At 49.8% G+C, this 14,731-nt stretch overlaps 7 protein-coding genes across 7 annotated transcripts; 4 read left to right on the forward strand and 3 right to left on the reverse strand.

Annotated features, from left to right (window-relative positions):
• Positions 1–257: 257 nt before the first annotated feature.
• On the reverse strand, positions 258–3,244 carry STEHIDRAFT_151326 (uncharacterized protein; the record flags this gene model as incomplete). The annotated part of the gene is made up of 9 exons (XM_007298516.1): positions 258–694; positions 854–931; positions 990–1,482; positions 1,560–1,704; positions 1,760–2,183; positions 2,254–2,326; positions 2,513–2,706; positions 2,780–2,889; positions 2,991–3,244. 9 exons carry the CDS (start codon positions 3,242–3,244, stop codon positions 258–260), a joined length of 2,208 nt encoding a protein of 735 aa, XP_007298578.1.
• A 3,147-nt stretch (positions 3,245–6,391) lies between these two features.
• On the forward strand, positions 6,392–7,301 carry STEHIDRAFT_47451 (uncharacterized protein; the record flags this gene model as incomplete). The annotated part of the gene is made up of 3 exons (XM_007297994.1): positions 6,392–6,765; positions 6,821–7,004; positions 7,065–7,301. Coding segments are annotated over 3 exons (795 nt in total), but the record flags the coding sequence as incomplete, so codon positions are not given.
• A 524-nt stretch (positions 7,302–7,825) lies between these two features.
• STEHIDRAFT_43072 (uncharacterized protein) lies at positions 7,826–8,467 on the forward strand (the record flags this gene model as incomplete). The annotated part of the gene is made up of 3 exons (XM_007297873.1): positions 7,826–8,095; positions 8,154–8,367; positions 8,433–8,467. Coding segments are annotated over 3 exons (519 nt in total), but the record flags the coding sequence as incomplete, so codon positions are not given.
• Positions 8,468–8,819: 352 nt separating this feature from the next.
• Positions 8,820–9,159, forward strand: STEHIDRAFT_46290 (uncharacterized protein; the record flags this gene model as incomplete). The annotated part of the gene is made up of 2 exons (XM_007297922.1): positions 8,820–8,868; positions 8,939–9,159. Coding segments are annotated over 2 exons (270 nt in total), but the record flags the coding sequence as incomplete, so codon positions are not given.
• A 442-nt stretch (positions 9,160–9,601) lies between these two features.
• Positions 9,602–9,909, reverse strand: STEHIDRAFT_33216 (uncharacterized protein; the record flags this gene model as incomplete). The annotated part of the gene is made up of 2 exons (XM_007297863.1): positions 9,602–9,802; positions 9,859–9,909. Coding segments are annotated over 2 exons (252 nt in total), but the record flags the coding sequence as incomplete, so codon positions are not given.
• An 883-nt stretch (positions 9,910–10,792) lies between these two features.
• On the reverse strand, positions 10,793–11,295 carry STEHIDRAFT_27866 (uncharacterized protein; the record flags this gene model as incomplete). The annotated part of the gene is made up of 2 exons (XM_007297859.1): positions 10,793–10,921; positions 10,993–11,295. Coding segments are annotated over 2 exons (432 nt in total), but the record flags the coding sequence as incomplete, so codon positions are not given.
• A 1,942-nt stretch (positions 11,296–13,237) lies between these two features.
• STEHIDRAFT_151329 (uncharacterized protein) lies at positions 13,238–14,023 on the forward strand (the record flags this gene model as incomplete). The annotated part of the gene is made up of 2 exons (XM_007298517.1): positions 13,238–13,851; positions 13,903–14,023. 2 exons carry the CDS (start codon positions 13,238–13,240, stop codon positions 14,021–14,023), a joined length of 735 nt encoding a protein of 244 aa, XP_007298579.1.
• Between the last annotated feature and the right edge of the window lie 708 nt (positions 14,024–14,731).

Consider the following 14,731-nt stretch of genomic DNA (forward strand, 5'->3'; position numbering starts at 1 on the left):
TAGCCAGAATCACACCNGAATTTCGTACTGTCCAGTTGCATACCCAATCTTGTAATATACCTTCTCAATAGCATGTAGATACTTTGGTTCATCTGATTTGATGAGGTCTTCCAAGTGCAAACAAAAATATCAGAATATCATCGATTATATTCAAATCTGGCATTCTACAACTATATTTATAGCTATTCACACAGAACTTGCACATTCCGAAGACACCACATATAGGCCTATTTTATGATGCAAAAGACCGAGCAAGATCACATAGCATGACTGAAAAAAAATCGGATCATGGTCGGGGCCACAGTGCCACCTGCATTCTTTTTGTGCGCCACTGTAGCACCTGTTGTGACTTGGCGCCACTCGTGCTTCGACAACGGACAGACTGCTAGATCCCGCAAAGCCAGCGTGCGGCGGGCACATAGCGTAGGGTAAAGGTACGTATACGCCAGACGTCGCAGAGCAAGGGTCTCCTCGTCACCGTTGAGGAGGATTTCGAACGGAGGGGCAAATGTGCGAACAACGTCTGTGTTGGGTTTGAGCGATTGGGAGTAGACACGCTCCCAGGCACGCTCGAAGACAGGATGAGGTGCAGGGAACCAAGATGGACGGTCGGTATTGAGGAACGGAAAGAGTTGTGTTGAAAATTGACCTGCCAAGGCCCTATACTGATAACGTCCGAAGGCTTCTTGGGCACCTAGGTCCAATTTAATCAGTGGGGGAAGAGAAAGAGAAAGAAAATTACACGTATGAGCAGCTTTCCATTGCTCTCTAGCCTTTTCACGTTTCTCTTGACGAGCAACATGTGCGGCAAAATAAGGAGCCACTGCAGCAGCGACACTCAGTGAATGCATACCTCGAGCCTCGCGCTCAAAGGTAAGGCCTTCAGAACCGGGTGGAGGGTAGTAGAAAGCCTCCATGCTCTGCCTATCACCTTCGAAATGAAACTATCAGCATGAATACAATATAGAATATGGAAAAATAGAAGATACCTTGTCCATACTCAACAGGACCACTCTTGACAGAACGAGAATCTGATGGACCAAAGCACCGCCAGTGACCGGGAGGAACAGGCCGCTCCTCCAAGCGAAGGTATACGGGATTGCTGGCCTTCGCAAAAGTGAGGAAGATGTCGAAGTCACCGTCTTCGAATATTGCGCCTCTGACATTTTCTTGCCCCGGGGTGCCGGTGTTGGGGTAGACCCGGACATCACAAGCCCAAGAAAGGAATGCATGTAGTTCGAGGCCACATCGTGACACAGTACGAACTGTGAAGAGAAAATCCTTCCACCCCAGAACACCCCGTTCCAGATGCCCAACAGCCGCCAGCGTCCGAGTGAGTAAACCACGGGGTAAGTCTTCGTCGTTGACAACTTGATTAAGATGGTTGCGGAGGGTGAGGACCAAAGGGAGGAGGTCGCGGACTTCGTGGCAGAGGCGGAAGCACGTCCTCGAGATCTCTTGGTAGAGCTCCGGGCGCAGAGTCTGCAGATTGGTGGTATGGAGAACTTTCTTTCCATCTCGAGTGACTTCACAGATGACGGACGTCCAAAATTGTTTACGTCAATGATGGAAGAGTTCGAGACGGAAAATAGGATGGCGAAGAGGAATGTAGATAAGCCAAGGGGCATGTCGGTTAAATGGCTGGGGAGTGAGGGTGTATTCGTACGGCCCCCAATATCCATCTTCGTAGACAGAGACCGGAGTCTGCGGAGGTGGCGAAGGGAACCAAGTCATGTTGCACGCGAGGATAGTGACACACTGGGACCAGTCGCAATAGCCCAGGTAACTGACTTCGGTAGTAGAGGGAATGCGACCGATGCACATTGCAGAAGGTCGGGAAGGGTATCGAAGGTGGGCTGGAACTGGAGGATCGGGGGCAGGCTCCGAGAAGGGAGAGTCTGTGGGGGGAAGCCACAGCTTGAACATCCCTTGACCAATGCGAGGCTCATGTAAAACCAGAGCGCACTGTTTCACCAGCTCATACTCCTCCCCCGGGATACACGGGACGGAGTATCCAGATTTGTCTTGACGCTTCCAATAAACGAAGACGCGAAGGTCGAGCCAGCCACGAAGGAGCGCAAGCCTCTCACGAAGACGTTTACGTTCTGTGGAACTTTTTGTTGGGTGAGCCGAGTTCTGCTCGACAAGGTTTTGGGCACCGAGCCACCAGTGCGCGGCCGGTACTATACAAATGAGCTGTTAGCACAATACACGGACAAATACAGATAAAATCACTAGATGGAAAAGACTTACAGAATGAGAGACGGGCAGGGGTCATCGAGCTGGACACAATGATTGATGTTGATGGCTGAGCCATGTGGAGATGCTACAAGTTAAGATAGATATACTGAGTCAGTACATCACAGCAAAAAATTGAGAAACACACCGATTGATTGCAAGTTGAAATGCGTGACCGGACCAAAAAAAAAAACAAAGAGCTACAGCAGAGTAGACACAGGGACACAACATGTCAAGCCTATGTGCTCTGCTATACACAAAACAGAACACGCACGAGAATGCGAACAGATCCGAGCAGCACAAGGGGGCCCGGCTGCGCAGAGTGCAGGTTGAGTGCACAGGTAGAAGGAGCTACAACAGACTGGGCACGAGGACACGACGTGTCAAGCTCGCACGGTCTGTTGTACACTCGGAATAGGTCGAGGAGGGCGGTACGGAGGATGTGCGCCTGGGGGAGGGAGTGCGGGTCTATGAGATGAAGAGGAATGTGTCAGTAGGTGCAATAAGGACGGAAAAAGAAAAAAAAAAGATACCCTTTCACATTTCGGAATCGGATCACGTTCGGACTTAGAGGGGGAGGGGGCGCGAGAGAGGAGTGCAGAGAGGAACGCGTCAGCAGGTGCAATGAGGAAAAAACGAAAATAAAACTTACTTTTTGTGTTTTGGAATCAGATCACGTTCGGACTCCGAGGGAGAGAGGGGGAGAGGGCGCGGTGAGTGAGGAGATCAAGCAGAAAACAAAAGGAACTTACCTTTTGCGCTTGAGAACCAGATCACGTTCGCGTTCGGGCTTTGAAGGAGAGCGCGAGAGAGGGAGCGAGAGAGGGAGCAAGAGAGAGGGGAGAGGAGAGAGCGAGGCGCGGTGAGGGGAGAGCAAAGGGGCGCGGTAAGCGAGGAGAGAAAGCGGAGGACAGGCGACAAGCGCGTGCTGACGCGTCCTGGAGAACTCCGAACACGCAACGTTGACCGCGCGCCGCTCTGTACCCGTACCCGCGGGTCTGTGCATGAGAGCACCACTGTCACCCTCCCCTCTTTAAACCCTCGTCGACATCGCTTCCCTTCGCGACTCTCCCCTCTTCCCTCTCCCCTCTCCCCTCTCCGTCTCTCACGACTCGCTACCTGCTCACCATCTGAGCCACGACACTCGCGCACCATCCGCGCAACGATCTTCCACTGCAATTTCGACCTCCTCATCAGCGCGTACGGACCCGAGGCGGTGTTTGACACGTCTGTGTCCACCGTTCTCGGGCCTGCAGCTCCTTCCTGGACCCGGACTTTGAGTGTGTGGAGTCGAGGATGGTGTTTGACACGTTTGTGTCCACTGTTCGAGGCTCTACAGCTCTTTCTTTTTGGCAGGGGAGAGTCTTCGAGGAGGGCGAGGGTAGTCCGGTGTGTCGAGGTTGGCTCGCACACACAGGCTGCATCGCGGTGGGATTGTTTGATACCCTACAGTGCGTCGGTTCACTTTCTTCTTCTCAATCGCAGTACTGACTTATCTCTCTTATTGTAACCATTTTTGTTTCTTTTCTTCTGTGAGTATGCATGTGCATTGGTGGGCCATGTCAATCTGCTTGCATGGTCGAGCTTGTTTGTCCAGGTGGGCCACATGGTAAGTCTTACCTGTCTGTTTGAGTCTTCCCTGTCTGTGTTCTCCCCAGTTGTGCTCATTCAATACTGTTACATCTTCTTTTTAGATTCACGAATGAATATAAGACGGCTTCTTCGCCGCTCGCTACGTTCCCAGTTGGTGAAGGCCATTCACTGTTCTGGGAGAGAACAGGGGCTTTGCGCCACACGTACTCAATCTGTTACATTTTCTGCTCGCCTTTGATGTGTTTGCCTCAATACATATTTTACATGTAATGTACTTATGCTGTGTCTCTGTCCAAGTGTGAGCCGTGAACTTCTTCTCATCAACATTCGAAGTATCCCTTTGGAATGGCACATTTAGGTCACCGGTAGCCCCGAATGCGTACAGTCATTCATGCCGCTTTGGGATGGACCATAGCGATTTGCCCTCGGTAACCGATGCATTACATTTTCGTGAAAATTCTTCTCATCTAAAGTATTCTGTTCAGTTGAGTCTACCGTCTCATGTAAAAAGTTTCGACAGTTCAGCCAGCCAGGAGGAGAGCAAGGCCAATCAGCATGAAAAGTTCCTTATCAGCTCGAATATGAGGATTTGGGATGTGACGATCAGTCACGCTGATTAGCCTTCTATGGGAGGCATTGTGACTAGATTTCCCATATACGGCTAATCTGTCACCATCCTCTTTGACTTCCTGGCATCCCAAATCCACATATTCTGGTCAACATCAACATATCCCCTCGTAAGTTCATATGTGACGTGATATTTCTATACTCTCATACTATACCTCTAGTCTGCACTCGTTTCTGCACTTGTCGGGAGCTTCTATAAGAAACTAGATAGGGTGCATGTTTCAGAAATATGAGATTTCCGAGAAGACTGAAGTACTATATATGGCCTGAGCAATATTGAAACTCCAAAATATTCTATGGGACTTTCAGTACCTATGCCAAGAATCTGAACAAAACTCCGGGAGATTACATGCAAGGGATGGAGCCCGGCGCCGATTTATCCCAAAGCCAGGTCCTGTTCCAAAGGGTCATGAATGACTGTATGCCTCACTCTTGTGAGATCAACACTTGCAACATGGAGCTCAGGTGTTTCGCTTACTCTCGCCCTCACACAAGCTAACAGCCCTCCTTTTTTGTTTCCTTTATCCCTTAGACATTGCGCATGCTGACCCTCCGACCATGGCTACCTTTATATACACCTGAGCAGTATCTTCAACGAGGTAGTCGTGTTTCAGCTCCGTGCTTAATTGTACGTACACATTGTACTCCTCTGGTTTATTTATCAGCTCACACCAACTCGCGATTGCATGTTCTAGCACTTGTCCTTAACCACATTTACGCAAGAAGGTATGATATCCACACTTATCAGGCATCGTGTATCGTGCTCATCCATATGCTTCAATGTGGGTCGGTCAGCTGTGGCTTGTTATCCTCGATTCGCGGGACACACATGACTCGTTCAAGAACAAATATTTCCGACGATCAAATCCTTTGAGCAATGTACGTGCATTTCCTTATTGTTTCTGCTGCTGCGTGGCTGACCTCGCTTTGATCCATGTGTTCTGCAGGTGCTATGCTCGATTTTGCTCCGTTACGGAGCTCTGACTTGTACAATTTGTATCAGTATGCAAGGTACAAGTGCCACCACTCTCGATGCAATATAAAACTGCTGATCTTTGTCTACATATTCTTCACAGTGCTTACAGCTCGTCTTATGCCCTCATTCTCAACAGCATCTGTATCTTCTGCCCCCAGTTCTCCAGCCCTTTCTTTGTTCTCGATCCTGAACAGCTCTCTATTCACATCTCCTGCACTCTCTGGCATCTCACTCCCCGACTCGCTCCCCGACCTTATTCCAGTCTCCGAGCTTGAAGAGAACCATCGACTCGACGTTAAATCCGACTCGGACTCCTCCGACACTGATTCTTCTTCTGCGTCTGACTCTTCCTCTGATGTTGACTCCTCTGACGTTGACTCCTCGGATATCTACAATCCCTACATCTTGCACGAAATCCCCATCACCTCCCTCTTCATCCATTCACTAGTCAGCACCCCCACAATCACCCTTTTTATCCTCATCGTCAACAATGAGTGCATCTGTCAACTCCGGCTCCCGCCAGAAACGCCCTCGCGCAGCTACGAGGACCTCTGCCGACGCTACCAAAGTGAAGAAGTCCAAGTCATCCAGTGCACAGACTCTACATGTAGAGCCTGTGCCTTCGAGTGCATCCGTGTCGCGCGCAACTTCGCAGGACTCTCGAGCCCCATCAGCCACACCGGCTCCTTCAACGTCGAAGAAGACCCGTGGACGGGGCCAGACGGGACAGAGAGGAGTCTCGGTCATTGAGCTTGATGATGAGGATGATGGCGAGGATGAGGTTGAGGATGATGGAGAGGATGGAGAGGATGGGGCAGACGGGGAGAAGACCAATGCCACCGATAAAGATAGTGGTGCAGAGAGCGCTGCAGAATCGTCTGAGGCTGAGCGAGGTATGAAACTACTCATGTCTATTTTCTTGAACATCACTAACTTTTTCTGATCTTTATACTTCCAGAGCGGCTTGCGAAGACCTGGACTCGCCCTATCTACACCTTCTTCGACCCAACACCGGAGGTCAAGTACGAGAAGACTCGTCGTTATCATGCCTTTCGCTGCAATGCCCGCTTTTGCAAGGGCAAGTCACGCATCGTCAATCGGTTCCTCGACTCCAAGGACCACAACTCGACTTCCAACCTGCGGAAACATGCGAAGAAGTGCTGGGGCGATGAAATTATTAATACAGCTGATCAGGCGAAGGATGCGTCAGAGGTCCGTAACAAGATCATGGGAGGTTTCCTGCGTGATGGTAGTATCACGACAGCATTTGAGCGTAAAGGAAAGGGTGAGGTGCTGTACTCTCACCGGGCTCATACATGGACGCAGTCGAGGTTAGTGGTCACTCTACCATGGTTCAAACTATAGTAAGTCTAACTTTCGCCATAGAGCTGAGTTCATACGCTGGGTTTCTGAGAGCCTACGTCCTTTCAAGATTGTGAACAATCATGGTTTTCATTGTTTGATGAAGACAGGCCAGCCTGGTACATATATTCCTTCAGATTGTACGGTCTCGCGAGATGTCAAGGCTGTCTTTGCTAAGGCTCGTCAGCGCATCGCAAAGATGTTACGGGTGCGTACAATCTCACACTCATTTTACATTATATAATGCTGACTATCTGGAACATGCTAGGAGTATGACGGGGCCCTCAATTTTGCTACTGATGCTTGGACGTCTCCAAATCACAAGGCCTATATCGCTCTCACTGTTCATTTTGAACATAATGGTGCTCCTATCTCGATGATCTTGGATATTGTTGAGGTCGCCAAGGTACTTTCTTCGTCTTTGTTTATATTTCTTACTGCTCTGGCTCAATATTTTTTCCCTCTAGTCTCACTCTGGCATCAATCTTGCTGCCACTTTTGCTGAGATCCTTGATGAGTTTGAAATTGCGGATAAGGTAGTTTAGTGTTCTTCTTGCGGATTGATGGTAGTCTAACTATGTTTTTGCACAGATGCTCAGTGTCACCGCCAACAATGCCTCCAAAAAAACACAATGGTCGAAGAGCTCGGAGAACTGATTGAGTCCTTTGATGGTGAAGCCAGCCGCACCCGTTGTTTCCTTCACATCGTTAATCTTGATGCTAAATCTCTACTCAAACAATTCGATCTCCCCAACAAGAAGGCCAATTCAGCTCTCGATGAGGCTGAGAGGGAGTTGAGGGCGTTAGCAGGGGATTTGGATTGGGAAGAGAGGCTTACAGTAGCGGAGAATGGGGTGGGTGATGATGCATCGAAGGATGATGTGGATGGACTGGTTGATGAGGTGGATGAATTGACGGAGGAGGAACAGCAGGACCTGGAGGAGAGTATAGCCCCCATTCGTCTAGTCCTTGTGAAGGTACCCCCTTTTCACTGTTACCTATACCATATTCTCATCTTCCTTTTGATAGATTCGCAAGCTTGCCTTCGCTATTATTCACTCAACTACCATTATACTCCCGGTTTGGTACGAAATTCTCGAAAAGAACGAGTTTCCCATTCGGTTGATGCCCCGAGATGTTTCGACTCGGTGGAACTCAACCTTCGACATGTTAGAATTTGCCATCAAGCACCGCCTTCTTATCAACGAGATTACCGAGGACCGAAAGATGGATCTGTGGAAGTACGAACTTTCAGAGGATGAGTGGGTTATTGCTGGCCAGCTGCGAGATCAGCTCAAGGTTCGTCTTCTACGTTCACATGCTATCTGATAGTATCACTTATTGTCATGCCTTATAGGTCCTCAAAGACGCTACACTATACTTCTCTCGAGGTTCACCTAACCTTGCTGCGGTTATCCCTGCCATGGACCATATCAACTTTGTCTTTAGCTCGAATGCTCTCAACCCGGTGTATCGACTTTCTATCCGTGCGGCCCTTGGTATTGCCAAGAGGACTCTCAACCGCTACTATAACTTGACAGATGACTCAGAAAATTATCGTATAGCAATGGGTATGCTCTCTATGTCCGTCTATACGTTGATATGCCTCGATTGCTTACTTCTCTTTTTTGTATAGTGTTACACCCTCGGTACAAGCTCCAGTACTTCAAGACCATCTCTTGGGAGTCTTCGTGGATTGATAATGCCGAGGCACTTGTCCGTGATGAGTTTGATAGGTCTTATGCCCAGAGACCTATGCCCGATGGTGCCAATACTGCTCCTACGGCTCTTCCTGCTGCATCAGTAAGTATTTTGTTTTGTCTCTAGTTCTCCTTGCTTACTTTGCTAATCTTGCATTATATACTTTTCTTAGACTACTTCTTCAGACGGCAACATCTTCGACAATCTCCCTTCTCTTGCTGCACCGGCTACATCAGCTCATCGACACGAGGTAGATCACTATCTCAGTCTCCTGGTCGAACGAGTTGAAGATGCACTTCTCTGGTGGCATGAACGGCGAGATATCTTTCCTCGGCTGTCACGGATGGCCTTGGACTACCTTAGCATTCCGGGTATGTCTTTGTTTTTTTACAGTTCACATTTATCCTATACGTTGCTAATGGATAACTACTTCTGTCTTAGCCACCTCGGTCAACGTTGAGCGGCTCTTCAGCCGTGGTCAACTTCTTCTCTCTCATGTCCGTAACCGGCTCTCTGTACAGACAACCCGTGCACTCTTATGTGTCGGTGCTTGGAGTCTCATGGGTTTGACCAAAGATTCTGATATTATGGGTGTCGTTACACAGCCAGAAGTGGAGGGTGAGGAGGAGGCACTCGAGGATGGTTGGGATTCAATTGAATAAGTAATTTTGTCTACCTGTTCATTTTTCTACATGTACTTCATCTTCTCTTACCCGCGATTTGACTCAAATGTGACTCACTGGCCCATTTTGCGATAACTTGGCATCCATGTGCCATGCAGAACATCAGATAGACCGTTATGTGGTAAGTACACGCTTTATTTGAGTGCTCATATAGACTCTACAATGGTATAAATGACTAGACCTGGAATTGACCCGGGGTATGTACTTGACCCGTGGACCCGCCAAAACCCAGATCATTTACCCGTACCCGTATAACCCGTACCCGATGGGTCCGGGTACAGGCCGGGTCGGGTCCGGGTAGGTATATTTTGACCCGTGGGTTACCCATGTCATTCACTAGTGGCATACTAGAATGCAAAAGAACATAAGCATAGGCAAAGAAACGAATGAGATATAAAGACTTACTGATGCCACAGCGCGGAAGAATTGAGTCATCAGTGAGGGCATAGTACTTCTTCATGATCTTTAGACCGTTGAAGGCGGCAGTGCGGATTGCAATGGGAAGGTTCTCGTCGCTGGCCTTGTCCTCCAGGAAGGTGATGAGGTTGTCCATGCTGGGAATGACTTCATAGAGGAACGGTCGGTTACGAGCCTCGAGGTGGACTATGGCCCGACAGAATTGCTAACAAAAAGACAAATATAAGAATGACCAGATAAGCAGAAATTGAGAGTACTCACATCAACGATGGGATAAAGATGACCGAGAAACGTCCACTGCTCCTCGTCAAGGGCGAGATGCATAAGCTTGTGCTTGGGATTCTTGGTGAGGAGTGCGACGGCGGGGCGAATCTGGAGTGTGACAGCGATGGTGTTTGTGAGTGACGTCCAGCGAGTGACAACTGCACGGGGTAGAATCTTCTCGGGAACCTTCTTCTGCACACAATACTGCCTGAGGGCACGTCGACGGGTAGAGCTGAAGTGTGTGCGGCGAGCGATGAGCTTGATGCATTGGATAGCCAGACATGGGCTCTTCAGTACCCGCCAATCGAGGTTGAGCTCGTCCTCTATCAGCTCTCGCATCTCCTCCATCTCTATCTCATCGTACTCTTCCCTGTCCTCGTCAACCTCTCCATCATCCGACTCATCATCTGTCGCTCTCTCCTACTCGTGTTCATCATCCTCGAGATCTTCCTCCTCACTCTGCTCATTATCTTCGAGGTCTTCCTCCGCATCTAACTCATCGACACCTTCATTGCCATCCTCCTCCTCATCATCCTCTCCTTTACCATCACCAGTCTTCTTCTTCTTCGAGTTGAATGTGGCGAAGATAGCCTACGGTGAAAGAAAAGCATGTCGCATGAGAATCTCTTCTGACACTAAACAATTAAAAAGAAATCACCTTCATGACCAAGTTGAACGTGTGGCAAGTGCAACACACAGCAGTTGTACGGCTGAGGAGAGACTTCTCCAGCAGCATTCTGCCGAGACGATCGAGAGCGGTGAAGTTGTTTGCGGCGTTGTCGGCAATGCCTCCAAACAACTACATCAAAGATTTAGCATCACTCTTTGACAAAAAAGAGAAATTATGACTTACGGAGGTCTCGAAATCGTATGTCTTGATAGCACCATAGATGTGCTCTGCGAGTTGGCGGCCGGTATGCACAGTCTCGATGGGCACGTAATCAAGTAGGATGGAGCAGAGTTCGCCGTTATAGATCATGTAGAGATTGAGCCCGATGAATGTGAGTGCGTTTGCGGAGGACCAGCCATCGAATGCTATGTGCTTTCGGCCTGGAGTAGCCTGTGAAGGTTGGGTCAATACACATATCAATAGATCATAGAGAATAAAAAACTCAAACTTACTCAAATGACCTTTGTGATGTTCTTCTGACCGATCTTAAAGATCTCGTGGGTATCACGCGAGATCGTCTGTTCAGACCAATCCTTGAAACCAGGGTGGAACATACTGAAGATCTTCAAAAGCCATTCATCGGTGACGATTGAGAACGGTCGAGAGGACGAGCAGCACCAGAAGACTTCATAGAGACGGAGCTTCTCGGGAGTGTATGTCGAGCCACGAGCAAAATTGGTCACAGTTCCTTGGTTCACCGGAAGCTCGGGATGTTTGGCATTGACGTGGTCCCATAAGTTACTTGTTGAATTATCGTAGCAAGCCCGCTTGACGACATGCTTGCACCTAGAAGAGAAGTTACAATATATTAGCACAGAATTTGAAAGGCTCATGCATAAAGGAACCTCACTTGGTGCATGAGAATGTATACCATACAACCCCATCCTCTCCCTCCTCAATCCCCGGCGGCATCTTATACTTCTTGTAAACAGATTTCGCGTCGTCTGTCTTCCACCCGTTCAAAACTTCGCTGCAGCAGCTATGAGCTTCAACTAAGATAACAAATAAGAAAGAAAGATACACACATAGTATATCCTCTAACGTAGTCAGCTCCGGCCCCCATTTTTCGTTAAACTTGTCCATCTTCTTCTGTGCGGTTGTCTTCGACGAAGAACCCGTCGAAGTAGTGGTCGAGTCCGGCGTCGGTATGGATTGGGCTGAGTGAACCGCCGGCGAGCCTCCTTGCGCACTCGATGAGGAAGAAAAGGAAGCTGCGGAAGCGGGTGTTGGGGCAGCGGGTCCAACCTTGTTGCGTTTGGAGGTTCGAGCAGCGCCGGTAGAGCGACGAGGACGCTTGTCTGATTGCGAATGTGTTGACGAAGACCCTGCCATTGTGGATCATGATAGAGACAGAGATTGAAGGCAAGATCAAAGACGTGAAATGTAGGAGGTGAGGGAGAGCCGGACCGAGCGGACGAAAGTCAACTATGTCGTCAAGAGCAGGTAGAGAGAAGTCAGAACCGGAATCCGACGGTGTGGGTGAAGTAGAAGATGAGGAAGGTGTGGTCGATATCGGAGAGGGTGACCGAGAAGATGAGCGTAGGTGTGGATGAGGAACCGGGATGGTACAAGGAAACAATGTAGATAGGTTGTCGAGTTCGCTGATGTTGTCGTCAGAGTCAGTAATAGATACGAGAGATGGTATTGAGTCAGAGAGTGTGGGCGAAGGAGATCTGGAGTGTTCTTGAGAGCCTGCCGGTGAAGCAGATGCAGCCATAAAATGAGTGAAGTTTGGGCTGTGGATAAAAAAAAGGGGACAAACCGTGGGCTTATATATGTTCGGATGAGTACCAGCACCGAACGCCTGAAAAATCAGAATTCGAACTGGAGGTACGAGGACGGACAGCACCTGATCAGCGACATGAAGGTCAAGCCGCAGGGGAATACGTACAAGAATTGATGATAGACATGTTTGTACCAGGCGTATAGTGCGAGACCGGTGCAAAGTTCGATGATCTGTGGGAAAATGTTGCACAAATTGAGTGAGTAAACACAATAAGGTTAGTAAATGACAAACAGACTCACCATGGTATATGTGCCTCGATATCTGCAAATCAAAGCGCGTATGAAGCATGGCTGGATCATCTGAACCCATCAACGATTGTGATTAGCCAATGTGTACAGAGAAAGGGCATGAAGTACTCACCGTTGCTCTCGCTGGACGTAAGAAAAAAAACATGGATCAGTCAACGATCAACATCGTGATGCAGAAACCGAACACGAACTCACAAGAAAATATTATGGGTGCCTGCACAGTGGCCGCATGTGAATGGGCAGGATCACACCTGGAAACCAACAGGAAAAAATCAGCAAAGATAACAGCATCATGGAGATAAAAGTGAAAACATGCCTATGACTGAGAGCCCGTGAGGAGTCGGAATCACCTGCGGAATAAACAAACATCGAGCAAGATGAGAATAGAGGAGGGACAGAGCAGGACCATGAACACGGACCCTTGAGTCAGTGTTGAGCCCTTGAGCCCTGTCGACGTCGAAGAGGTCGCCAAAGTACCAGAGCAAGCTGTATGGCATCCCAGGGAACACGATGTGTCACCCCCGGGCATGCTTTCACGAGCTTTGGGTCATATTGACGAGAGCGAGGGAGAGACGATCCAGACGAGGGCGGTGTGATAGACGAGTGAGGCGGGCGTGTGAAGGAGATAGGGAGAGAGACGAAACGAGACACGTGAGTACTCGTGGATGGCAAATGACGGAGTTCGCTCTCACGCACAGGCCAGCGAGCGTTCCGGCTCCCACGCGTCTTTCGCCCCTCCGCCGCTGTTCTCTCTGTCTCCTCCATTGCTGCCTGCTCCTCCTCCACCCTCTCCGCGTCTTTGCCTGCCCTCTCCACCCCCCTTACCTTGTCTCCACCCGCCCTCTCCGCCCTCAATCCCTTCCGCGCCCACCCTCTGAATGTGTTAACGCGTCTACACGGACCCTCTCTGCGTTAACGCGTCTCCGCCCACCCTCTCTACCCCCTCAACTCGTCTCCGCCCGCCCTCTCCTCCTTCAATCCCTTCTACGCCCGCCCTTTCCACCCTCTCCGCGTCAACGTCAATGCGTACCCTCTCAACACGTTAACGTGTTAACACACGCCCTCCACGCATCCGCCCTCTCCGCGCCCTCTCCGCAAATACGCGTATCCGCGCTCCCTCTCCGCACGCCCCCTCTCCCTCTCCGCACGCCCCCTCCCCAGCCTCAATCCCCTCCGCACCCGCCATCTCCACCCCCAACGTGTCTCTGCGCTCCTTCTCCGCGCGTCTGCCCTCTCCGTGCGCCCTCCCTCTCTGCGTATACACATTTCTGTGTATCCGCATATCGGTGCGTTTTTTTCTACCCGCCCTTTCTGCGTATACACATTTCCTTATTTAGCGCGCCCTCTCCACCCGCCCTCTCCGCGTATACGCATCCTCCGCGTATCCGCACACCGTCTCCGCGTCTCCATCCACCTCCTCCACCTCAATTCGCACCAGACCATGTAGTGCCATTATAATGAAGTGCGGCAAGGACGTCGAGCTCCATTGTAATGTCTGGCGTAAAGTACGCACTGCCACACTGAGCCAGAAAATGGCCGCCATTACAATGCTGCACTGGCCCAATTGGGATATCAACAAATATCTGCATTGCGCATTTTTGTTTTCTGTGATAAATGCCGGGTTCAGAACGTCCCAAAAAGGATAAAAATGGGTAGGCTGCTTTGTGCTCGAAGGTGTGGCACCAGAATGTTCATTCTAGATGTGGCCCGACCTGTAGTGCTTTGGCCCGGCTGGTTAGCTGGCTTTTGGGTGACCGGGTGGGCTCTAGGGGCAGGTTGGGGACCCGGTAGGGGTTGCTAGGGCGGGGATGGGGTGCTGGGGTGCTGGATAGGGGGGTAGGAAAATGGGTAGGGGGTGGGGGTAGATGGGTAGCAGGCTGGTAGGGTGCTGTATACATGAATTGGGTGGGTTTTGGCTGGGATTTGGGTACTGGGGGACAATACTGGGTGTACTGGGGTAGTATTAGGTGCGATAAAAATCGGGGAAAATAGGGAAATAATAGTAGGGATGCTAGGATAGGCCTAGCAGGTGCTGGTTTCTGGTTTGTTAGGGGGTTAGGGGGTGTTTTGGGGGTGTTTTGGTAACTTTGCGAGTTTTGTGATTTAGAATGAATGAATCACATTGCTGGGTGTCGTTTCAATGGAATCAGCGTATAAAACGTAAAT

Source organism: Stereum hirsutum (assembly GCF_000264905.1).
Source record: "Stereum hirsutum FP-91666 SS1 unplaced genomic scaffold STEHIscaffold_1, whole genome shotgun sequence".
In the NCBI taxonomy this organism is placed as follows: domain Eukaryota; kingdom Fungi; phylum Basidiomycota; class Agaricomycetes; order Russulales; family Stereaceae; genus Stereum; species Stereum hirsutum.